This window comes from Marmota marmota, unplaced genomic scaffold, assembly GCF_001458135.2.
Source record: "Marmota marmota marmota unplaced genomic scaffold, marMar, whole genome shotgun sequence".
Classification (NCBI taxonomy): domain Eukaryota; kingdom Metazoa; phylum Chordata; class Mammalia; order Rodentia; family Sciuridae; genus Marmota; species Marmota marmota.
Window position 1 is genome coordinate 40,829,339 of NW_026000082.1, and position 24,910 is coordinate 40,854,248.

The window sequence follows — 24,910 nt, forward strand, 5'->3', positions numbered from 1 at the left end:
ACTTTGGGGCAGTTATAATAGAAATTTGTTATTTATATGAAATAGAAAACCTCCTTATTGTGTATCCTTCCTCAGGATTTCTCTTGTCCTCTTTTGATTACAGCCCTTTAGACAATTTACATTTAATTCCTCATAGGATAGGTATGGTTATATGGTTATCAGATATAAGTCATTATTCACTTTAAAACCAGCTGCTCAGCACTGAATATGACTTTTCAGTGTGGTCTTTCTGGTCGTTTTAGTAGCAGTAGTGAGTAGGAAGTGAAGTTAAGGCAATTTCTAAAGAGGAACAAACAAATATGAGTGAGACCCTTGAGTGGATCTATCAAGGTGGCTATTACTAAGGGAGTAGTATTCATTTGGAAGCACTCACGTGCGTATATATTCTGGTATTTTATTAAAAATCAGTTTATAAGAGACCAGTACGTTGTATTGATTAAGTTTAGGAAAAACTTGACTGCACTGTTCTTATTGGGCTGACAAATGCCTGACAGATTTACCCAGATGTGCCTGAGTGGGAGGTTGGAACCCATTGCTTTTGAATGACTGAACTGTGCAGTGCATGGCATGTAAGTGCTGTATGAATCCACTGGACCTTCGTTGCTTATTACTGCCTGCTTTCTCTGCTTTCCTCTGCCAGGTTCCCACCTTAGGCTCTCAGGAAGGTGCCTTTGAGAATGTTCGGATGAATTATAGTGGAGACCAGGGCCAGACCATACGGCAGCTGATCAGCGCTCATGTGCTCAGGCGGGTGGCTATGTGTGTGCTCTCTTCCCCCCATGGGCGTCGCCAGCATTTGGCTGTCAGTCATGAGAAGGGCAAGGTGAGTCTTTGGATTCCTTCCCACTTATTTAGGTCATGCTTGTTTTAAACCCCAAGCAGAATAAAGAGGTGACCATGGTCACACTGGGTTCTAGAAGTGTGTTAGGGACAGATTTCATTGAACTTTTCTACTTGAACCTTGAGTTGTTTGATTAGAGCAGATATAAGTAGGACAAAGACTGTTCCTATTTGTAAATTCCCACTCAAAGCATCTTAGACATCTTATGCTCTTAGGAAATTTACAGGGACTAGCAGGTCACTCCATAAGGGTACAAGCTGAAAGATTAAAGCCTTCATAGGAAGACCCAGTGTTCTTTTTCAGTCTTTCTCTGTCTTCCTGGCTTTCTAAGGACAGGGAAATTTGTGTTTTATGGAACTAGTAGAAGTTGGAAGAGTGCTTAATAACTTATGCTTTTCTGGATTCTATCCTCTCTCATCACAACTATGATCCTTAAAAGAGCTACAAAATATTTCAAAAACAGTTTCAAAGAAAACTAGGAAAGGACAGAATGACATAGGGAACTATTTTGTGAAATGATTCTACAAGGAAAAGTTGGTTTTATTACTACTCAATGCCCTTTTAGGAAGTGGGGCTCGAAGTCATTTTGTGTGTTTTTTTTTTTGCCAGAACAAATAGAGGCTAATATTTGTCTAGAAATTTCCTAAGAGACTTTTCCATTAAAAAAAAAAAAAAAAAAGCCTGTGGATTAACATGTCTACTGGAGGAATTTTTGTCATGTGCCCTGTGTTCTCTGAGAAGAATAGGGTTGGGAATGAATTGATAATGTTTCCTTTGCAGATCACTGTTCTGCAGCTCTCTGCACTCCTAAAGCAAGCAGATTCCAGCAAAAGGAAATTGACGCTGACCCGCTTGGCTTCTGCCCCAGTTCCATTTACTGTGTTGAGCCTCACTGGAAATCCCTGCAAGGAGGACTATCTTGCAGTTTGTGGGCTGAAGGTAAGAATTCTGATCCCAGTTTGGTTATCTTAACTGTGTGCCCTAGTCATGTTCTCTCCTGTTCTGAGCACCAGTTTTTCTTACTCATTGTTGAATGGAAGCTTAAATGCTATTGGAATGCAGAAGAAATCTTCCTTTGGATTTTTTCCAGGTCTTCCAGATTTCCCTGTGTTTGAACAGTCTGTGTGTGTTCTGCAAACTTGAATACGTTACTAGACAGTATAAATACTGTCTTAAGCCAGGGAATGGCAGGGAAGAAGAGGAAGCATGAAAACTCAGATGAATTTGTCTACTTGTCAAATCACCTTTTAACCACTTTATCTTTAAACTGTGTTCAGGACTGCCATGTGCTCACCTTCAGTAGTTCAGGCTCTGTCTCGGATCACTTGGTATTGCATCCCCAGTTGGCGACAGGAAACTTCATCATCAAAGCCGTGTGGTTGCCTGGCTCACAGACTGAGTTAGCAATCGTCACTGCAGACTTTGTAAAGGTACAGTTACACCTCTATGACGATGTTGTCCTGGCTTACAAATCTAGAATATCTGATCTCCATTATATGCTAGCTTCTTCCCCCAGAAATCAAAAAACACAACGTTTTTTTCTTTTTGTTAATGTTTCTGAGTAGGTACTTTCTGTGTGTAATTGATTATTTCTGTCCTCACTATACCAAGTATCCACTTTTCTGACATTGATACAGAATTTGTGTGTTTCTTTCCCACTCATTTTTTGAGGAAGAGTAGAAGATATTTCATTCATATTTGTATGCCTAGTGCCTAACACTTAGTAGGAATTTGCTGAATGGAGAGTGAATGCCCATTATCAACTGCAGCTGTTAGAATTCTCCAGAATCTTTGGAGGATGGGACTGAATTATATTACCCTCTATTTAGGATTTCCTTCCATTTTACAGATTTACGACCTGTCTGTTGATGCCTTGAGTCCAACCTTCTACTTTCTCTTGCCAAGCTCAAAGATAAGAGATGTTACCTTTTTGTTCAATGAGGAGGGAAAGAACATCATTGTCATAATGTCTTCAGCTGGGTACATCTATACTCAGCTTATGGAGGAGGCCAGCAGTGCCCAGCAGGGACCTTTCTATGTCACTAACGTCTTGGAAGTCAATCATGAGGACTTGAAGGTTAGTGCAGGTGTTGCCATTTCCTTTTGTTCCAGGTTTACTTAGTTTAGTAACTCCTCTGTTTTTGTTCCATTTTCTTTCTTTTTTTTAGTTTGTGCTTCTAACTTTTTAACCTAATAGCAGAAGCTCTTGTACTTCATGACTAAACTGATTCAACTTGAAATTCCTTTATTCTGAGAACATTTTTGAAGTTTCCCCATGGGAATCTCATGCTTGGAGTGTGAGAGTACCTGAGCATGATTTACAACTCATAGCCAGCATACCCTGGAGGCTGGTAGCCAGGACAACAAGTTGATGCACATGTGTATCTTGCCCCGCTAGGACAGTAACAGCCAGGTGGCAGGTGGAGGTGTTTCTGTGTACTACTCCCACGTGTTGCAGATGCTGTTCTTCAGTTATTGTCAGGGCAAATCGTTTGCTGCCACCATCAGTAGGACAACTCTGGAGGTATTGCAGCTCTTCCCCATCAACATCAAAAGGTAGGAATTGAATGTCTACCTTCCAATACCCTGATTCAACAGGGGCTATTCACTCCTCTCCCAAGTATTGGTCTCCATCTGAAGAGGTGTAAGAAACTTATTTTTCTCCAGCAATCCTCCTTTCTTGCTCGATATCCTTAAAATCTAGTGGCATTCAAGGTTGGCAGGTTCATCCTCCACCATGGAGACCCCCCCTAAGCTTTAAGAAGTAGTTGGCAGTGGTAGGGGGGCGGGGTTCCTGTTATGCAGAAGGAAGAAAGCTCTATAGTCAGTTCAGCACATGTGATTGTAATAATTACCAAATTTTGATTAGGGGACATAAGGTACTCATCCTGCCATTATGTCCTTTACATTTCCTTCTTGTGGGAAACTTAATATATCAGGAAATAGAACATGTTATCAGTACTGGAGGCATGGCTGGAACTAGGGGAGGCAGAGGCTTTCATTCAATTTCCAGATGAGAGGTATGTGTGTGGTAGTGGGTCTTATTTAGGGAGAAGGAACAAGAGATTTAGTATCTCTTTTAGTACTTATCTGTTACTCAAGAGCCATTATGGCAGTCTCTCAGGCCTCTCTTTTGGGAATTACCTGGTTTGGGATGAAATAAAATGGACATGAATTCAGACATAACTTGACATGCTTAGAGACAGCCTTAGGCAGCTCCATGGCCCTATGAGTTGAAAGCCTCTGGGCACTTAGTGTCACTTGTTCCTTCAGATCATGATAGCTTAGCAGTTTAGATTTTAAATGAGGACCCTTCCTGGGAGTCTACATTAGAATGTATGAGTGTTTCCCAGGGTTTGGAACAAAACTGACCCATAGATGATCTGAATCCTTGGTCAAGGGTATTATTCTGGAGTCAGCTAGTTGGAGGGTGGCTTTAGGTCAAGAGAACTATTAAATGGTGATTGATACCCTAACTTTGGGAGTTTTATTGTTTGCAGTTCCAATGGTGGCAGTAAGACTTCTCCTGCCCTTTGCCAGTGGTCCGAGGTGATGAATCACCCTGGCTTGGTGTGTTGCGTCCAGCAAACTACAGGTGTGCCACTGGTAGTTATGGTGAAACCAGACACTTTCCTCATCCAGGAGATTAAGACTCTTCCTGCTAAAGCAAAGGTCAGTGCCCGAATGGCCCATTTATTTATGAAACTTTTCTGTCTCTTTTCAACGGAGGCCTTTAAAAAGGTTTTTCAATCCATTTCCCCTAGACGCCTTTTCTTTGCTACCCTTCTGCAACCCTACCTGACTATGGAACCAGTAGCCTTTCTGGATCTTTCTCTCTGTGGGTTCTAAGCTCTAGGTGTAGGAACTGACCTTCCTTTGTCTCTTCCACTCAGATCCAAGACATGGTTGCCATTAGGCACACAGCCTGCAATGAGCAGCAGCGCACAACCATGATCTTGCTGTGTGAGGACGGCAGCCTTCGCATTTACATGGCCAATGTGGAGAATACCTCCTACTGGCTCCAGCCGTCCCTACAGCCCAGCAGTGTTATCAGCATCATGAAGCCTGTTCGAAAGCGAAAAACAGCTACCATCAGTAAGGCCCCTTCGTGGGGAATGGGTACACAGTCTTACAGGCAGTGACAGAGTAGACCACCATAAAGATTTGAGAAGAAACGGTGACTATCCCGCTTGAACATTTGTCCGAAAAAAGAGATAAATTTTAGACAGTTTCCTGAAAGGAAGGATTCCAGATGACAAGCACGTGTTGGCTGTCTATCTGCTGCAAGTCAGCAGTTCTTTGGTGCCCCATAAAGAATGATGTATGCATCACTTTGGTGCCCTTGCTTGAGGGGTTTTCTTTCTGGGTTTGGAAAAATTACTTGCTCGTAGGATTGAACTGATTGAATAATAGATGACCTCATTTGTTTAATTTACCACTGAGAGTGAAGAAAACCTATCACAGTCTCTGAGCTGATGATTTTGCTGACGGAAAAAGGACTCTTCAAGGGAGAGAAACCTTGAGTTTAGGAGTGAGAGAACCTGGCTGAGCAGGGAGCATTGCAGCTATCATCATATTACATTGTTCTAGAGTCTGTTTGAGATAATGGTGTAGCACATCCTCCTGTGCAGAAATAGTTTGAAACTAATTCTTGCTTGCCATATACCCACATCAGTACGAGACTTCTTTTTTTTTTTTTGGATACCAGGAATTAAATCCAGGGGTGTTTAACTACTGAGCCATATCCCTAGCCCTTTTTATAATTTATTTTGAGAAAGGGTCTCACTAAGTTGCTTAGGGCCTCACTTAATGGCTGAGGCTGCCTTTGAACTTGTGATCCACCTGTGTCAGCTGCCCAAGACACTGGGATTATCCATGCATTACTAGTATGAGATTTCTTGGCATTGCTAGGTCAAGTGGTTAGGGATAGTAACTACTAGAGAGCTGGTAGGTATCACATAGGCATCATGCTGATGCAAATCCTGTGAGTTTGCTTAGAAAGATTAGAGGGAGCTTGTGACCTCAGTCTGGGAAGAGTCCTTAGCTGTGCAGTGGGAGTGGAGGTGGCCAGAGACCACCCATACCAGTGCTCTCTGGCAATCTGGTACTGTTCTCCACAGCAACCCGCACGTCTAGCCAGGTGACTTTCCCCATTGACTTCTTTGAACACAACCAGCAGCTGACAGATGTGGAATTTGGTGGTAATGATCTCCTACAAGTCTATAATGCACAACAAATAAAGCACCGGCTGAACTCCACTGGCATGTATGTGGCCAACACCAAGGTGAGGACTTTGTTGGACTGGGTTTAAGCCTTGGATAGAAGGACTGGTCAACAGTATGGTTCAAGAACATTTTTCTTTTAGAAATTTGTGCTCATAATCACTGACCCTCATTTGTGGCTAAATGATCCTTGGATGAATGAACACTTTCACTCACACGCAGAAGGACTCCCGATCCTGTAAGGCTAGGTTTCCACCATTTGGGGTTATTGTGCAAGAAGGCAGCAGAGTGTTGTTAAATGCTGGGGAGAAGGAAGTCAGACATGAAAAAAAGTCCTTTCCCTGCCTGTTTTTGCATCCTTGGAAGCAAGACAGTCATCACTGGGGAGTTAAAAGAATAAAGATCTTATCTGGGTGTACACATTAAGACTATATCAGAGCACAGAATTTAAGAACTTCTCTTAGTTTTCTGATTCCAGTCTTTTCTCCCTCCAGCCTGGTGGCTTCACTATCGAGATTAGTAACAACAACAGCACCATGGTGATGACAGGCATGCGCATCCAGATCGGGACTCAGGCCATCGAACGGGCCCCATCGTACATTGAGATCTTCGGCAGAACTATGCAGCTTAATCTGAGTCGCTCACGCTGGTTTGATTTCCCCTTCACCAGAGAAGAAGCCCTGCAAGCTGATAAGAAGCTAAACCTCTTCAGTGAGTCGCCAACCCTGGGTGCAGACTTCTACCCTTTCATTATGAGTGCTGGATTAGAGGCCACCAGTCTGTGGTCCATCAGTGTTCTGGGCTCTCCCAGCTTTACTGATTTCTCTGTGGTCTCTGCTGTTAGAAATCTTTACTTGAGATGTAAACAAAAGGCAGGTGCCAGGGAAAGAGCATACTTGAAAATAGGAGGGATAAAGATAGGGTAAACTCAGCTACATGTTGATTTCTGTGGGGTGACTTAACCTCACTAACGGGGCTGCGCCTATGTCCAGGCAGAGGGGAGGCAGGACTGGCGTGTGGGATTGCAGGGCCTTCTCCAAATGAGGCCTCAAGTCACATGTCTCTGTGAGGTGTTTAGCAAGGCCTTCTTGTGCCATCGAAGACTTAAAAAAGTTCCAGGTACAAATCTCTAAGCTTTTCTTAAGACTGGCATCTTTTCTGTCATTTACTGGCCACCCATCTGATGCCCTTTGTCCTAGAAATAGTTGTTGTTTTTAATGTGAGTGGTGATGACCTGTATTTTGAACAGTGAAGTGTTTGGAGACTGCTGGGGATGGGACAGCACAAGAGGGTCCTTATGTTGATGTTTGGGGACGCTTTGGAAACTTCATGACTTTTGTTCCATGGAACTGTTTCTTCATGTATTAGTGTCTCAGGAGATAAATTCCTCTATGTTTATAAAAATTGATGTGATTTGTGCCTTTGCCCAGCCTGGTCTGGCCTTTGCTTTTGAAGAGGTGCACATGGCTCTTAAGAGGATGCGCTTCCACAGGCTTCTCTTGCTCATTGCAGTCGGTGCCTCGGTGGATCCAGCAGGTGTCACCATGATAGATGCTGTAAAAGTTTACGGCAAGACGAAGGAACAGTTTGGCTGGCCTGATGAACCCCCGGAAGAGTTCCCTTCTGCTTCTGTCAGCAACATCTGCCCTTCCAACCTGAACCAGAGCAATGGCACTGGCGACAGCGACTCAGCCGCCCCTACCACGACCAGTGGCACTGTCTTGGAGAGGTACCAGCATTGGCGGGGGTTGGCTTCAGTTCTCACCATTTTCCACTTGCTGCAGAACCTCACTGTGTCTTGAGATTCTGCCTCTGCACCTGTCCCAAGTCTAGCCTGTGATTTTCTAGTTTTCACATACCACCCCCCACATTCAATGTCTCCTTACTGTGCAGCTGAAGCCTGAAAATTGGGTGCAGAGTCATCTGATGCCACAGTCTCTGCTAAGGCAGATGTTTTATCCTTTCTCTTAATTCTTAGTACATTTTGGAGCAGCCAGAGGCCACAGACTGGAAGGTACTTAAGTCCATTTTCTAGAATAGGATCCAGACTTGCTAAGATGCTAGGGAAACATCTTCCCTTCCATGCCGGTTGCATCATCTTCTCATCTTCCTGGGCACTAGCTATTTACTTTGGTAATGACATTGCCAGCAAGAGAGGCTGCTGCTGTGCCCTGTAGCAGAGTCTCCTTAGGTCTCCCTATGGTGGCATTCTCAAGCATCGTGCTTGGCTTCTGTGTGCTGGGGAGCTGCTGGTTTGCCATGGTAGATGAAATAATTCACGATGTAAGATTGTGAGTTCTTACATTGTAAGCTGTAAGAATAGCCCTGCTTGAAGTCAGTGCCTCCCACCAGCAACCACCTCCTTCTTTCTCTTTCTTTTCCCCAACCCTATTCATATATGGTTTGCTTAGGATGTGTTTCCAGGATTCTCTGAGCTTCACATTTTTTTCCTTTTTTTTCTTTGCCTCTCCCCCAAGTTCTGAAACTGAGTCCCTAACCAAGCTGGACCGGTTAGTATGCCCTCTTTCTTTTCTCTGCACGAGTGAGTGTGTGTCAGAGAGCAGTGTGTGTGATGGTGTGGCTTTGCATTGATTCTGCTTCCGTGAAGAGTCCTCCTGCTTCTTTCTGTTCTGATCATTGCATGGCTGCAGCGCTCTCCATGTGTAAAAATGGAGCATACCCAGGATCGTGAGTGCACCTTGGTGTTGGCCATGTCAGACTCTTTTAGCTCTCTCCCTTACCCCAGTCCTCTCTACTCCTCTGCAGTAGATGAGAAAGGGTGGGAGTGGAGGGGCAAGAAGAAAGCCCTGTCAGCTCACGAGCCATAGAGGGCTCGTTCCAGCCACATTTGTTCTATACCTCAGGTCCTCTTCCCTAATACTTCATTGCCTTCCTTTACCCTCATGCCTTTTCTCCCCAGCTACCCTCTCAATACTTATCCTTCTCTGTCCAGAGCTTCAGCTGTCAGGATGTTGGTCTTTTCACTGTGCTATGTTAAATTCAAAGGAGTAAGCCCTGGGAACATGTTACTTGGTACCTTTAATAGTTGGGCTTCCTGTTCCTTCCCTAAGGGAGAATTGTCAGTTTTTGAGAGATGCTTTGCACTGCCCTTTGAATATTGGCGAGTGGCATGCACCTAAAAATAACTTGTTTACTCTGCCGTACCTTGGGACTCAGGAAATGCTCTTGTGCATTTTCTTGGAAGTGTAAGAAAAATCTAACCTTCCTAATGTAGGAAGATGGCTTTAACCTTTCCCTTTGTGTCTCCCTTGCCCACTGATCTCTGGGCACCTGAGCTTTGGGTCCCATTGTATCAAGACTGCTAAGCCCATCTCAGTGATCCTCGCCACAGGCAGCAGAAGGAAGCACATTTATCCTCTTTGAGCAAGAAAAACCCTGTCTTTGAGTTACGGATTATGAACATGGCCTCAGGTTGATCTCCGAGCAGGAGCTGGGTTTCTTCTGGCCTGTAACACAGGCAACGATATGCATGGTGCCTGTGGCAGGTCTTATTGTGCTTTGATTTTGTATTTGGCATTCATTAGCTGTCCCCAAGGTCCTCAAGACCATAGTTTGCCTAGGCTAAAGCACGAGGCGGAGAGAACGGTTGTTGTACTCAAGCCAGGTTTTCTGTCTCCCCAGGCTGGTTGTGAGTTCTTTAGAAGCCCTGGAAAGCTGCTTTGCTGTTGGCCCAATCATCGAGAAGGCAAGTTACGTCTTCAAAGCACTTGGGAGCTTTCTGAAGAGGCAGGAAGTCATTGGAGTTGTCTGAGGCCCAAGGCCTCACAGTTAAACAACACTTATAGCCTAATCTTGATTTGCAAAGAAGATCCAGAGAAGTCTTCAGCTTTGGGCCTCACGTCCTGCTTTTGGTACCCCGTAGTGAGCCATGTCAGAGAGTAGGATATGTGGTTGTGAGCTTGGATCCTAGTCCTTCACCTGTGTTATATGAGAATTATGATTTCTGAAACTGGTTTTCTTTTTTTGGTCTTTTAAATCTATGACATATGACCTCACTCTGGTGGCCTCAAAGGCAGGATGGGAGGGCAGAGGGAGGGTTCATTCTGCAGTGCATTGTGGGGTTAGTGGTAACTGCTGTCTTTCACATCAGGAGAGAAACAAGAATGCAGCTCAGGAGCTGGCCACTTTGCTGCTGTCCCTGCCAGCACCTGCCAGTGTCCAGCAACAGTCCAAGAGCCTTCTGGCCAGCCTCCATACCAGCCGCTCGGCCTATCACAGCCACAAGGTAATCGTTCCGTTTCAGGGAGGCTTCTGTAGAATTGGAAGTTGTGGCCCCGACAGGGAACTGAGTAAGTTGGTTTTGTGTATGTGAAGTGAGGGCACAGCTGTGTAAGATAGCAGTGAGATTAGACCTGAGTCTAGAGTTTTCTTCTGGGAAATTCATGAACACCACTCAAAGCTGAGGGCCAGTGACCAGTGGGCCACTAGTTTGTGTTGTTTTTTTTATTCCTCTAGTAGGATCAGCAAGGCTTAAGAAAGAGAAAGACACTAAGGGTGGCAGCTTCTCCCCAGAACAGTGAGGGGAGGGGAGTCACTCAGTGGATAGAGCTGCCAGTGTTTTCACCCCACCCCTGGCTGTAGGATAATGTGAAAGGCATCCTGTTCCCTGGAGCAGTGTTGACTGATTAATGGTTGGGGAGCATCTGAAGGGCCTCCCCCATAAAAATCAGTAGATGCTAAAGGAGGTGAGTTGGGCCAGTTTCCTTATTTGGACGAGATGACAGTTTAGAAGCCACTAGTCCAGGAGCCTTGGTTAGCTTTCATGTCTCCTGCCCATAAAATTGAGAAATGTGAGTTTAACTTGTGACCCTCCCCAAGGAAAGGCCGTTTGGAAACATCACCCTTAGGCACTAGGAACTTGCTGAGAAACTGCTCTTCTGCTAGAGGGAGATCTGGGCTGCTGCAGAACCGGAGACTTGAGTGGACTCTAATTTTCCTATCATGCTTTGATACTGATTGCATGACTTTTGACTTGTTAAAGACTTTAATGTTTAGTGCTGGGATGTAGCTCAGTGGCAGAGCGTCTGCCTTGCATTCGCAAAGTCCTGAGTTCGACCCTCAGTTCCAAAAAAGAAAAAAAAAAAAAGACTTTAATGTTTTATGTGTTTTAAGTCCAACATATTGGGCTGCTTTGAAGGTTTGTTCTGGGTGGGTTGGTGGGAATTGATCTGTTCTCCTGAGAGGAGGTAGCAATCCTGATGATTGCCACTCCCCTCTATTTTTTGTTTTTAGTGTTCAGCCTTTGCTTATGGTTGATTCTCTGTGATGCTGTGTTGTATAGGATCAGGCCTTGTTGAGCAAAGCTGTGCAGTGTCTCAATGCATCCAGCAGAGAAGGCAAGGATCTGGACCCTGAGGTGTTCCAGAGGCTGGTGATCACAGCTCGTTCCATCGCCATCATGCGACCTAATAACCTTGTCCACTTCACGGAGTCAAAGCTGCCCCAGATGGAAACAGGTGAACTTGGCCTACGTGGCTGTGGTCCTGAAATCTGCCTACACCTCTCTACCCTCTCTCCTCCTCTTTCTATTCTCACTGGCCTTTCAACTAACCTCAGGCTCTGTGATAAGGATTTTGCTGCCTGTTCTATATCTTGTGGGTGTTAGGATTGTCCCATTTTAACTGAGTGCCCTTTCCAGTGCTCATCTTGAGTTTTATTTGATTATACTTGAGTTTATTTAGTGTTCTTAACATCAGGTATAATTTGTCTCTGGAGTTAACATTGTTACTGTCTTTAGGGTAAAGCTAAACTTGGTCGGTCCTGCTCATATTGAAGTTATGGGTTGTATCTTGTACTTTCATATTGTCCTTTTGCCAGTACTTTATTAATATATTCAGTGGCCTTTCTCAGTGCTGCATTCTGTTTCTTCATCTCTTCTTACATTGACTAGGTACCAAACCTGTTTTGCCATTTTCAAATAGAATTAATTGATGCCTTTACATTTTTTTATTATTTATACGTCCCCATATGCTGTCATTGTCCTGCTTGTCCTCCCTCCTAACACTACAATCCTAGAAACATTCTCAGATGTTCCCCTAGATTTTAGAAGTTGAACAGTTGGACATCTTTTAATCTGCTGTAAAGATCCTGAATGCTCCCCTTTCTACTTAATTCTAACATTCAATGTTTTCTGTGATATTCCTTTCCCAGACTGTTTTTTTCCTAGATGTGCCTGCTGGAATCTAGGGATAGTTGGCATATTGATTGGGGCCCCACTTGAAACTCCCTCCGCAGGCAAGCTTCCTTGACCTGAGTTAACCTTAAAACAAATTAAATTCCATCTTTGATTTGCCATCGTTAATAATCTTCTTTGTCCTGCGTAGAAGGAGTGGATGAGGGGAAGGAACTGCAGAAGCAGGTGGAAGGAGATTGCTGTAGTTTCATCACCCAGCTTGTGAACCACTTCTGGAAACTCCATGCGTCCAAACCCAAGAATGCCTTCTTGGCACCTGCTTGCCTGCCAGGTATCATATTAAAAGGGACACTTGAAAACTTGATACATAATGAAGTTGATATAAATTCTGTCTTTGAATAGCTATGACCCTTAGCCTTCATCATTCACTTCTTCCAGAATTAATAATTGGGAACTAGAAGTCTATGAGATCAGTGTATTATTCCTGATACAGGAACTAGCTTTGTGACAGAGAGTAGGGTTTTCTTGTGCTGTATCTCTTCATGTGGGGTTGCACGTTTCATGTAAAGAGATACTCGTGTGTGTGTGTGTGTGTGTGTGGTGTATGTATCTTCTATGGTATTTATTATTGTTTTTAAGAACATTTTTTAAAACTTGTTCAATGTTTATTTGAAAGTTAAAAATTAAGTATCAGTCTTGAATTATTTTATTTACAAGCTGCTACTGTGTCAGGTATCTTAACTTCTCATGCTACTGAAAGCTTAGGCGGAAGAGGAAGCAACAGAGAATAGTAGAACAACCTGGCATTCATCTGTTTGGAGATTACTTGGACGCTAGACCAGCAGGCTTGTCAAGGTCATGTTCTATCATTGCCTGAGGTTTGGGGATTGTAGGGGGCATTTAGCATCTGCCTACCTCTTCACATTTCCCTACCTTGTCTTTTGATAGCTGCAGAGTGGACAACTGCTCACTTCTATCATGCAGGATATCTGGAAAGGCTTTTGAGGACAGTTTGGGAGATTAGAAGACTATTAATAAGACAAATCACAAATGCTGCTGACAGTCCACATTCTGTGTGTGTGTTTTGTGGGTTTGTTCTGCTGTGTTGTGCTTGTTGTCTTTTGTTAGCTTGACCTTTATGTGGGAATAAGAATTTGTACTTTATCTTAAGCTCCCAAGTATCTAGAGGCTTTTCCACCAAGTTTTCAGATGATATTTTTCTTCCCTGTAGGCCTTACTCATATTGAAGCTACTGTCAATGCACTGGTAGACATTATCCATGGCTACTGTACTTGTGAGCTGGATTGTATCAACACTGCGTCCAAGATCTACATGCAGATGCTGTTATGTCCTGTACGTACCATTCCACATGCCTAAGAATATCTGGAAAAAATTTTTTAATAGGCTTAAAGGAATTCATAGTTTAAAATATCAATAATAGCTTTAAGATCTTACAGCATGGAAGAGTAAGGTTAGGAAAAGGAATGAGTGGGCTTAGTCTTTCTTGTTCAGTGCTGAATCCTTAAGGACTAGTCTGGTATTTGCTATATAGTGCTAAGTGTTACTTAAACAAGCACATGAATGAATGTAGCACATTAAGATGTCTCAGAAGCTACGTGTTAGAGGTACTGTTTATAGCACAGAGCTAAGAGGAGCACTGAGGGCTTGAACATCTGAAGAAAAGCCAGTGTCTATATGTAAGGAGTCAAAAGTGACTTCAGGGGCAAATGGCCTGCCAGACTGCCACAGGAACTGAGAGACAGGAAGGCAGTGAATGGGTCTTCTGTATGCCAGGTTGGAAGTGCCAGTCAGCTTATCCTGCTGAATTTGGGTCAGCTGGGTGCCTGTGAGATAGGTCTTTACAACGCATGTGAGTGAGGCACTGAGAAAGTGTCGCAGCTGCTTTTGTGAATAAGCATGACAGTTTCCTTTTAAACTTCAGGATCCTGCTGTGAGCTTCTCCTGTAAACAAGCTCTAATTCGAGTCCTAAGGCCCAGGAACAAACGGAGACATGTGACTTTGCCCTCTTCCCCTCGAAGCAACACTCCAATGGGTAATGTGAGGTGTGGGTTTGGGCTTCTGTCTGGGTTGGGGTGTGGGGGAGAAGAGGTGCAGTCTTGGAAGTGCTGCTTATGTTGACCAAGAGCCTTTGGTTTTTTTTATTTCTTACCCTACTTTTTCATGAAGAATTTTAAGGTGACATATAAAAATGCGTATAGTTAAGTAGAATAATAATAATGAAAGTCAAGACTATGTAAAAATAAAGGTAACAATGAAAACCAAGCAAAGGATATAGGACTCTTCATGACAGGGTCCCACATGGTCATTAGTGAATACCTTATACTTGGCTGGAGCTTCTCCGGAGTCCCAGCATAAGAACATTTGAAAAGATCATGGTGACCAAACACAAAGTGAACTTAATTTCCCCTGGCACCAAAGCTCTTCATTAAGGCTCCATTTTGTTTTGCCTAAGGGACAGAATCCTCAGTGGCCATACTGATAATAAGTTTGACAGATTTCACAGATTTCCCTCGTAATACACTTGGCCGTGGTCAAGAGTTCACCATTTTACATTTTAGTAAGAGCAATTCTATAGACTGTCTAATAGCATTATAGTATATAACTCTTTGGTTACTTGATTTGATTTGAAAGTAAGTTTCAAATGAAAGTTACATATATTTTTAAATTTTCCAGCAGCCACATAAGGAGTATAAAGAAATAAGGATAATTAATGTACTAAAGATTTATTTGATCCAGTGTATCAAAAATATTATTTCAACATGTAGCCAATATAAAAAACCACTAGTGAAATGCTTTGTTTTCTGGCAGTATCTTTCATGTCCAGCATGGATTTTATGCTAGTGGCACATCTCCAGATGGACTAGCCAGAGCTCAGTAGCCACCCATGGCTGTTGCCTACTGTATGGGACAGCCTGGGTCTAGAGGAGTGTATACAACTTTATAACTTTCAGACATTCTTCCCTGAGTAACATGTATCTTATCTAAGGTTTTGATGAGTTAGGTAGTGCTTTGCAGTCTTTTCTCTAGCAAGAACCTACACTGCCAACAGTTTGTGTTTCTTCAAGTTTCTTTTCTTTTTTTTTTTTTGTGCTGGGGATTGAACTCAGGGCCTTGTGCATGCAAGGCAAGCGCTCTACCAACTGAGCTATATCCCCAGCACAACAGTTTGTTTTTCTAATTAAGGACATATTTGCCTGTTTTAATAATCCGTCAAACCTGGCTGTGCATGGTGGCCTGTAATCCCAGGGATTTGGAAGACTGAGGCAGGAGGATTAGAAGTTCAAGGCCAGCCTCGGCAATTTAGCAAGGCCCTAAGCAACTTAGTGAGACACTGTCTCAAAAAATAAATAGGGATGGGGATGTGGCTCAGTGGTTAAGTGCCCCTGGGTTCAGTCTCCCCCCGCCAAATCCATTGAGTAGAGTCTCCTCTTCTGACCATCAGAGTCTCACCTGGACTGTTTCTTTTCTAGACGGCCTTCCCACCTTCCCATGGAAGTGGGCTTACATAGGACCTATTATGGTGTCCTTAGTTCCCATTTGATAGTTTTACATTTTAATTCTAATTCTTCTCATGATTATGTAGTGTGAAAGTCTTACTAGCCTAGTTGTTTTGGAGATAAGTAATGAATAAGCTCTAAGCTTCCATGACAGATACACATCTCAATTGTATTATTTTTCATATCTTGTCGAAGGCTTCCTGAGAATTGGTGGGAGTTTGTCAGGCCTTAGATTTCTTTGCTTTAGGGAAATCCTTTTCAAATCCTTTTTCAGTCCTATTCCTTGGGGACAAGCTATCTGTGCTTAACTCCGTCTTCCTAGATTCTGCTAGGTCCAAGAAACAAAACAAAAAGGTCTCTGGGCATGGCACCCTGGAGTTTTACCCTGGAAGCACAGGGTGCCATGTGCTGGCTTTTTGCTGTGCAACTTATACCACCACATGTTAAGGAGGAAAAAGCAAGCACCTTCAGGTGATTGGGGGTTTCTTTGACTCAGGAGACAAGGATGATGATGACGATGATGATGCAGATGAAAAAATGCAGTCATCAGGAATCCCAGATGGTGGGCACATCCGTCAGGAAAGCCAGGAGCAGAGTGAGGTGGATCACGGAGATTTTGAGATGGTGGTGAGTCTGGCAGCAGGAGAGGGGAAAAGGAGCTTCAGCTCCCCTCTAGCTCTTGTTTAATAGACTCCAAAATTTGCTGTTTGTTAAGGGACCCTGACAGAGTTTTCTCTCTGCAGTCTGAGTCGATGGTCTTGGAGACAGCTGAGAATGTCAACAATGGCAACCCCTCTCCCCTGGAGGCCCTGCTGGCAGGCGCAGAGGGCTTCCCTCCCATGCTGGACATCCCGCCTGACGCAGATGATGAGACCATGGTTGAACTAGCAATTGCCCTGAGCCTGCAGCAGGACCAGCAAGGTAGAAGGCAATGCCAGGAATAGAGTGGCCTTTGCCTTGCACAGCAAAGAGGATTTGGCAGTTACTGATATCCAGCTGACTTAGCTTGTCCCCACTTTTGGGGAGAGGTTGATCTGGGTGAGAGCTGTTAAGGGATACAGGTGGAGAGTGAGAGGGATTGTTGTGAGAATTTCGGGCTGGGAGCCAATCTCATTGTCTGCTGGTTTGGTCTTCTGGATTATTTACTCCTGAATCTCCTAGATTCCTCCAGCCTCTGTTCTGCCTGAGCTGAAGGAAGCATTCCACCACCTCTGTAACTGAATTTGGGGGGTGGACAGCAGTGGATGTAGGCCAGAGAGGGTCATGTGCTGGCTTGTAGAGACTCCTGAGGGCAGCAGGTGGCCAAAGCAGCTGTGGACGGGGTCTGGAGGGGATGTCGTGCTCACTCTCCACTTGTTTCCCAGGCAGCAGCAGCAGTGCCCTGGGCCTTCAGAGCCTAGGACTGTCCGGCCAGGCACCCAGCTCTTCCTCTCTGGACGCAGGAACCCTCTCTGACACCACAGCATCAGGTAACTGTCCACAGCAAGGAGCATGGCGCAGGGCCCCAGGACCCTTGGCCTTGTCTTAGTGCTGTGAGAGTATAATGGGCAGCTGCTTTGACAGGCCATTCTGGACTTCCTGCTTCTGCCTGGCTTTAGGAATATGGGTGTGGAAGGCATAGTGCTGAACTTGGCAATGGTGCTCATGGCTCTGCTTCCTCACACTTCGCATGCTGCCTGGATTGAGCTGATTCTTGAGGAGAGGTCCAGAGAGCAGCTGGTAGGCTGATTAGACTAGGGCTTGAGTTATATTGTTTAGTATTCTTTGCTAAGAGTTTTAACATGTTAAAAAATTTAAAAGATACTGTAAAGTTTTTACTGTTTAAGTGTTTACTCTTCATTTGCAAAGAAAATTAAAGCTGCAAGTAGCTGGGTTGTGCTTCAGAATTGTGGGGCTATGTGGCTGACCATTAGGCACCTATGAGCAGGAGAGGTAGGGTTTTTGTGGATAACCAAGATCCACAGGAAATCTTCAGAACTCATTTTGACTTGAATTTCACTCACTTTCCTAATGTGATAAGAAAAAATAAATATTTTTGAATAGAGTGTTGAACCAAACAAAGGAGGATGTCATACCTGAGAAACCCACTGGAGAATCAACCCTCAAGTAACAGAAGGGTTGATACTTTTCCAGACTGATGAATCTCTGTATTTGTTTCTATTTCTTTTCTTTCTTTCTTTTTTTTTTTTTTTTTTATTTTTTTTTAATGTTTTATTCTGGGAGTTTGACCCTGGATAGATAAGAAAAAAGAAAAAACTGGCTGTCCCCATCTGCTGCCATGGCTTGTTGCTTTTCTGAGGTCTCTTCTGTTGCTATCATTGCAGGCTCTGAGGTTGCTGTCGTATTGTATTGTCTGGTTGTGTGCATACTGTATCTGCTCTGTGGCTGTCGTGGCTTTCCCCCCCGTATATCTCATCCAGCATTTTCCTCCTGTCTCAGCTCAGCCCTGATCCTGGATGCTGTGGCTGTCTCTGGGGAATTTCCTTGCTTCATTATTAGCATCTGATGAGGATGATTAGGACGTGTGAAATTTCCCAGTGAGCCCCCCTTGGGACCACTTGATTTTAAAAAAACACAGTCAATTCAAAAGCTCATGATAAGTGATTTCCTAAGCATAAATTGACTGATTGCAAAACAAATCTCATTAAAATCCAGAGTTTTATGCTTTGAATGGCAATGGCTAGTTTGAGATCTCTCAGCAGGTGTCAGTAACACCTAGACAATGGTGACCATGAAGCATTTAGCTAGAAGACTCAGTGTCCACATCACTGATTCTTGTTGAATCTCTGCGCTGTAGTGTAAGAGCGAAGGAAATGCCCAGTGAACTGGGTTTTTACTTCTGTCTCAGTACTGTTTGCAATGCACCATGTACAGTGTTTGTTCCTGTTAGTGGTCAACTAGCAAAGCAAATCTTTCCCTTTTTTCTCTGACTACAGGATACATAAACTGCATCGTGTCCTCTGCACTATGTAGTTTGATACTTTCACCCCGAAGAGGGGTTTTTACTTGTAACAGCTCTTGTTACTCTCTCAGCTCCAGCCTCAGATGACGAGGGCAGCACAGCAGCGACTGACGGTTCTACCCTGCGGACCTCTCCTGCTGACCATGGTGGTAGTGTGGGCTCGGAGAGCGGGGGCAGTGCCGTGGACTCAGTGGCTGGCGAGCACAGTGGTAATGTGCCTGGGGGTCCTGATCTCGCTGGGCAGAGGGTGGGGACAAATAGGAATCCCTGCCTGGAATTGCTTTCAGCAGAGAGAAGTTGTAGGGACTCATTGAAAGTCTTGTGGAGTTCATTTACCCTCAGTGCTGAGGTTTCAAGTGTTGAGTTTGCTGACACTCAGTGAAGTAAACATTGAATTATTTTATAGGCATCTGTAAGTTTTTATTAGTGGAAGAAAAGCAGTGACATGCACAGTTCTACATCTTGATTAAAATAACTGTGACCTTGAAACCCATTAGCCTATAGTTTTTGCTCTTTATTACTGGGGGGGGGGCATATTTTTGGGCAATCCTATTAATGATCAGATGTATTGATGTAGCAAGCCAACCCCACAGTACACTAGCTAATAAATGGGGGACTCTGGCATCAGGGAGCATGATAAAGCCATTTTTGTTTGAAAATGAGTCTGTAGTTAGCAATTGACGACAAATTTTTATGGAGGAGATTAAGAGTAGCTCTGATAATTTCTAGATTTACATATCAGGTTTGTTTTCTCTGAATTATTTGATAAATTTGTTGAGATGAAGATCATTTTTGTGGGTAGAGCTTGGGTTCGATAGGAGGTTGAGTGGCTAGAGAGTGTGATTTAGTATGGTGCTGTGGGATCAGGATCATGAATTCAGTCCTCATTCAGCTTCATATAGAAAAAAATGATATCTAAAGCTACCAATTATTGCCTAGCCTTTGCTAACTTCAGAGTGTATTGTATTCCGTTCTGCTTTGGAGTCAATTTTTTTTTTTTTTTTAACCATTTTCCTCTAGTATCTGGCCGGAGCAGTGCCTATGGTGATGCCACAGCTGAGGGACATCCAGCTGGACCAGGAAGTGTCAGTTCAAGCACTGGTGCTATCAGCACCACCACTGGGCACCAGGAAGGAGATGGCTCAGAGGGAGAAGGAGAAGGGGAAGCCGAAGGAGACGTCCACACTAGCAACAGGTCAGGACTGACCATTCACCATCTTAAGCTTTATCAGAGTATTTCAGAAACAGAGGTGGAATGGTGACAATAGTGTATTTCTTATGAAATATAAAGACAATAAACTCATGAAACAGATTAAGATCTTAGGAAGTGCTCCAGAGCTATCATCGTCTCCTCTTCCTCCTCCTTCTCTTCCTCTCTCTCTTCCTTCCTTCTTTTTTTCTCCCCCCAGTACTGGGGATTGCACCAGGGTTTTTGCATTCTAGGAATGTGCTCTAATAATGAGCAGCATCTCTACTCCTTATTTTTTGTTTAGAGACAGGGTCTTCATAAGTTGTCACAAACTGGCCTCAAACTTTTAATTCTCATGCCTTAGCCTCTCAGGTAGCTTGATTACAGTTGTATGCCCCCATATGCAGCTTAGATCTGTTGTCCGATTAGAGTTCTATAGATCAATTTCAGAGAGAATAGAAAATACTCTTTTTCTGAAAGCTCCCTAAATCCTATAAGTCTAAAATTATTGTCATAAAACCATGAATTTTTCTTATTAAAATTTTGTTTCATTAATACTGATGAACTCATTATGTTGCATCCTTTTTTGTAAAAGGCGCTGTTTGAGGCTCATCAATAAGTTAATAGGTAGATTATATCAGAAATAGTTTCTATTCAGCTTGTATACAAGGTAAAGGAGAAATAAGAGCATTGGTATTTCTAAATTCCAATGGTAGAATATTTTGAAACAAGATAATCTGTGAGTTTCTAATCCACCCCCCTTAAGAAAACGTGATGGTGTTTGGTACTGATTTGGTATTTAACCAAAGAGTAACTAGAGAAATAGAAGAGGAGGAAGAAAAATTTAAGAATAACACTTGGGATAGTTGGTCACAGTGGCACACACCTGTAATCCCAGCTACTTAAGAAGCTGAACAGAAGGATTGCAACTTCAAGGCCAGCTTTAGCAATTTAGCAAGACCCCTCAGCAACTTAGTGAGACCCTGACTCAAAAAGTAAAAGGGCCTGGGGATGTAGCTCAGTAGTAAAATGTCTCTGGGTTTAATCTCCAGTATCCTCTCCCCTCCACAAAAGAATAATACTTGTGATATAATGTTTGTTGAATTGTGAGACCAACAGTTATCACATTAGTGCCAAAACAATGAATCCGCATTTTAAACTGAATGATTTCTATCAGGAAGAAAACAATCACTGACACAGGCATTAGAGACAGAATAGAACATCTGTGAACACCTCCTGTGTTCCTGTACCCTTCTGCTTCAACGTCAGCCACTTATAACATCTCTTTGAATGAAGATGGTCTCAGACACTGTTAACTGTGATATTTTAATGGAGGGTTTTAAAAACTTCTTCAAAGGGTTTTCTACTGATTTTTTTAAAAAATTAATGTGATTTTTAGGTTAATTCTATTGTGTTCAGATAATATGGGGTCTCTGAGATTGCTGGAATTTTTTTTTTCTGCTGGGACTCGAACCCAGAGCCTTTTGCACAGTAGGCAAGTGCTCTACATAGCACTGAACTACATAAGATGGTTTTCTTTGTTTCCTTAGTTGTCTGGGAATCTTGAATGTATGGGTTAGTATCTTATTAGTTTTGGAAAATCCTCATATATTAATCTCATCAGATGTTGTTTCTGCCTCGCTTTTTATTTTTCTTTTTGGGAATCCATTTAAATAGATGTTAAGTTATCATAGTCTCTTTCCATGTCTCTTAATAATCACTTTTCATTTTCATTCCTTGTGTGTATAATTTGTTAAGATTTATTCGAGTATCATTAAATAATAACATGTAGGAATAAGTTTGACAGATAAGATTTAATTACTGAAAACTGCAAAATCTAATGACAAATTAATGAAGACCTAAATAATTGGAATACTTACTATACCATGATTATGGATTGAAAGTCTCATTGTAAAGATGACATTTGTCTTCAGATAGATTCAGATCCATGTAATCCCTGTCACAGATCCCAATTGGTGTTATGTATGTGTTAAATTGACAAGTTGATACTGACTTTTGTTTGGAAGTAAAGGACTAATTTTAGTCAAGACAATATTGAAGAAAATCCATAAAATCAGAAAATATAACAATGATAGTTTATTATAAAGCTATGATAATTAAGGCAGTGTGATTGGTGTAAGGATAACAAGTAGGTCGATAGAACAGGCTGGAGTTCAGATGTAGATTCCATACATACATGGTCATATGATCTATGCCAAAGGTGACATTAGGGGAGGGATGGTGTTTCCAGTAAAACTGGGGGTTAGATGGAAATTCATACAGAATAAAATTAATCTTACATTATGCCCCAAACCAATTGAACTGTAGATGTAAATTTAAAAGGTAACACATTATGTTTTAGGAGACAAAATATTTTCATAACTCAGGCTTAGCAAAGATTTCATAAGTAGTGTTAGAGCCACATCCCCAGCCCTATTTTTTGTATTTTATTTAGAGACAGGTTCTCACTGAGTTACTTAGCTCCTCGCCATTGCTGAGACTGGTTTCAAACTCGTGATCCTCCTGTCTCAGTCTCCTGAGCCCCTGGGATTACAGGTGTGTGCCTGCACCCAACAAGGGTTTGTTTTAACAGATATTCCTTATACAATCAAGGAAATTTCATTCCTAGTTTATTAGGAGACAGTTTTCTCTAGTGATGTTTTGAAACTTTCCAGTAACTTTTATTGTATTTATTGAGTTGATTATATCACTTTTCCTCCTTTATTCTGTTAATGGTTGTAAATTACATCAATTTTTCTCTTAAACCAACCGTATGGTTTGGTTTAACTAGATTCTGATGTTATCCTTTATATTTTGGGATTTTTGATTTGCTAATGTTTTGTCTAGCACAGCGATTTTCCTTTAAAATAAGTTAGGACATGTTCCCCATTTCTCATTTCTTTGGAAGGGTTTGTGTAATAAGATTGCTATATTTATTTTTCTATAAGTTCTTGGAAAATTTACCAATGAAGTCATCTAGATATAGACTTGTTTTAAGGAAAGATTTTAAATTATAGATTCATTTTTTAAGTGATAGAGAATTATTTCTATTTCTTCATGTATCAATTTTAGCATGTTATGTTTTATAAGGAATTTGTTCATTTTATTTAAGTTGCCAATTTTATTGGCATATAGTTGTTTGTAATTATTTTTTATCATCCTTATGATGATGATGTCTTTAGGGTTTATAGTATCTTTTCTTTTTTTTATAACAGTCATCTAGCTAGTGGTTATCAACTTATAAGGAACTGTTTTTTTTCTGTTTGTCTTCGTTGTATTTATTCCTCTCTTATTTCCTTCTTCTACTTAGTGACTTTTTTGCTTAATTTTCTATTCTTTTTTTTTTAGCTCCATCAGATGGAAACTTAAACTATTAATTTTAAATTTTTCAAAGTACATGTTTGAAACTGTATATTTTATTCTAAAATTCCCTCTTAACCTTGCTTTGTCTGTAGTCCACATATTTTGATGTTATGTTTTAATTGCTGTTCAGTTTAATCTGTTTTCTGGATTTTATTGTAGTTTAGTCCTTGGCCCAGGGGATATTAAGAAGTATTTACTAAATTTCTAAATATTTTGGGGAATTTTCTAATTATATGTTATTGATTTATAGTTTAATTTTTTTGTGTGGTTGGAGAACATACTAGATGATTTTAGTCCTTTTAAATTTTTTGAGATATCATTTATTTTGTTTTGTTTTTGAAATTATGTTTATTTAGTGTATCTACACTTAAAAGGGAAATTACTCTGTGACCTCACCAAGCAGAAAACATACACATACTAAGGTGTATGTGGAGAGGAAGGACCCCCGACCCCAAGTTAGCAGTTGGGATGGTGTAATCCTGTGAGTCAAGAGCCCCAGTCAGGAGAGGGCTGGATTGAAGTATCCAGCAGGCTGGAGCCCCCCTGCTGCTGGCCCTAAAACAATGTGCTCCATAGCCAGAGGTCTGTTCAATGCCTTCAGAGTAGTACCACTGCCAGCCCTGCTGTGTCCTCTCCTCCTCAGGGTCAAGGATGCCTCGGCCTTCCATGCACAGCTCAGTCTCTCCACTCTTGTCAATGAAGGTCAACATGATGGTAGCAAAGTGCCCCTTTGGCCAAGAGTTAAACCTCCCTTCATCGCAATATGTTTTTCAGGAACTGGATCAGAAAATTCCCCAGAGACACTGCCATCTCCATGTGAAACTTCTCACCTTTGTCTGCTTCTGACATTATAGGATCATGGGAAAAGGCCTGAACCAGCCTTGGGTGGTTAACTCTCTATAGAGTTCCTCTGGGGATGTCGGAGAAGGTCTCTCTAAGGTTGCTTTTATAAATGGGGGATTTTGACACCACCAGGTTTGGCCTGGGTTTGTTTGAGGAGCAGAGTTAGTCTTGTGTGCCTCAGTTTTCAGTGCTGGCTCCCCTGTTGGGTCTACTCACTCTCCATTCACTGTCTGCAAGATCATGCCCTGGGTGAACTCTGTTTTTTTTGAGGGTGCTGATGTAAATTCCCATTGCTTCTCTTAGAAGTTTCACCTGTTCTTCCTTCATTAAGGCCACGAAATTTGTGTCAGGCTCATCTTTGTTAAGGCTTACACTAATCTCTTCATCCACTCTATTTTCGTCAGACATATTTGAGATCCTCACATGTCCTTTGTACTAAACTCCTGACTTGGAGGTACCTGTTCAGTTTAATTTGATGCTTCACTCATAAAAGAAGATAAGTTTGCCTTTTCGATTGTTAATGGATGCCTGTCCATCAGGCTTACTCACTTCTGTCACCTCACACTTGCCTTCCTTGTTTTGCATTCTTGCTGCCAGGAACAGTGTTTTCAGCTTTTCTGTGGACCAATTAGAAGCATCCCTCTCTGTCAAATGCTAGTTGTTGATGTTGCTGGGGTCTGTCCATCATGGATTGCCCTCACCCCACTTGGCCATAGGCTTTCCTACCACATCCCCCACCAACTCCCAAGCGGCCCCATCCACAGCCTCAGGACCTCTTGGTCCTAGCCACCTGGCAGCACCTGGAAACTACTAGAAG

At 42.4% G+C, this 24,910-nt stretch overlaps 1 protein-coding gene and 1 pseudogene across 12 annotated transcripts in view; one reads left to right on the forward strand and one right to left on the reverse strand.

Moving 5' to 3' along the window:
* The window catches only part of Ubr4 (ubiquitin protein ligase E3 component n-recognin 4), a 128,183-nt gene that overhangs the window by 49,357 nt on the left and 53,916 nt on the right, over positions 1–24,910 (forward strand). For 3 of the 12 annotated variants that reach the window (XM_048816232.1, XM_048816222.1, XM_048816225.1), the window contains exons 40-62: positions 641–823; positions 1,622–1,780; positions 2,119–2,271; positions 2,691–2,918; positions 3,240–3,397; positions 4,342–4,513; positions 4,735–4,936; positions 5,962–6,125; positions 6,558–6,774; positions 7,576–7,792; positions 8,541–8,573; positions 9,706–9,769; positions 10,175–10,309; positions 11,366–11,540; positions 12,235–12,318; positions 12,408–12,548; positions 13,449–13,570; positions 14,160–14,271; positions 16,233–16,363; positions 16,480–16,657; positions 17,101–17,205; positions 18,752–18,907; positions 19,719–19,893. In XM_048816232.1, coding sequence (XP_048672189.1) covers positions 641–823; positions 1,622–1,780; positions 2,119–2,271; positions 2,691–2,918; positions 3,240–3,397; positions 4,342–4,513; positions 4,735–4,936; positions 5,962–6,125; positions 6,558–6,774; positions 7,576–7,792; positions 8,541–8,573; positions 9,706–9,769; positions 10,175–10,309; positions 11,366–11,540; positions 12,235–12,318; positions 12,408–12,548; positions 13,449–13,570; positions 14,160–14,271; positions 16,233–16,363; positions 16,480–16,657; positions 17,101–17,205; positions 18,752–18,907; positions 19,719–19,893 — 3,464 coding nt within the window. The remainder of the gene's footprint in view (positions 1–640; positions 824–1,621; positions 1,781–2,118; positions 2,272–2,690; positions 2,919–3,239; positions 3,398–4,341; positions 4,514–4,734; positions 4,937–5,961; positions 6,126–6,557; positions 6,775–7,575; positions 7,793–8,540; positions 8,574–9,705; positions 9,770–10,174; positions 10,310–11,365; positions 11,541–12,234; positions 12,319–12,407; positions 12,549–13,448; positions 13,571–14,159; positions 14,272–16,232; positions 16,364–16,479; positions 16,658–17,100; positions 17,206–18,751; positions 18,908–19,718; positions 19,894–24,910) is intronic. The other 9 variants (XM_048816223.1, XM_048816224.1, XM_048816230.1 and 6 more) reach the window with 9 other exon arrangements.
* On the reverse strand, positions 23,643–24,752 carry LOC107141419 (annotated as a pseudogene).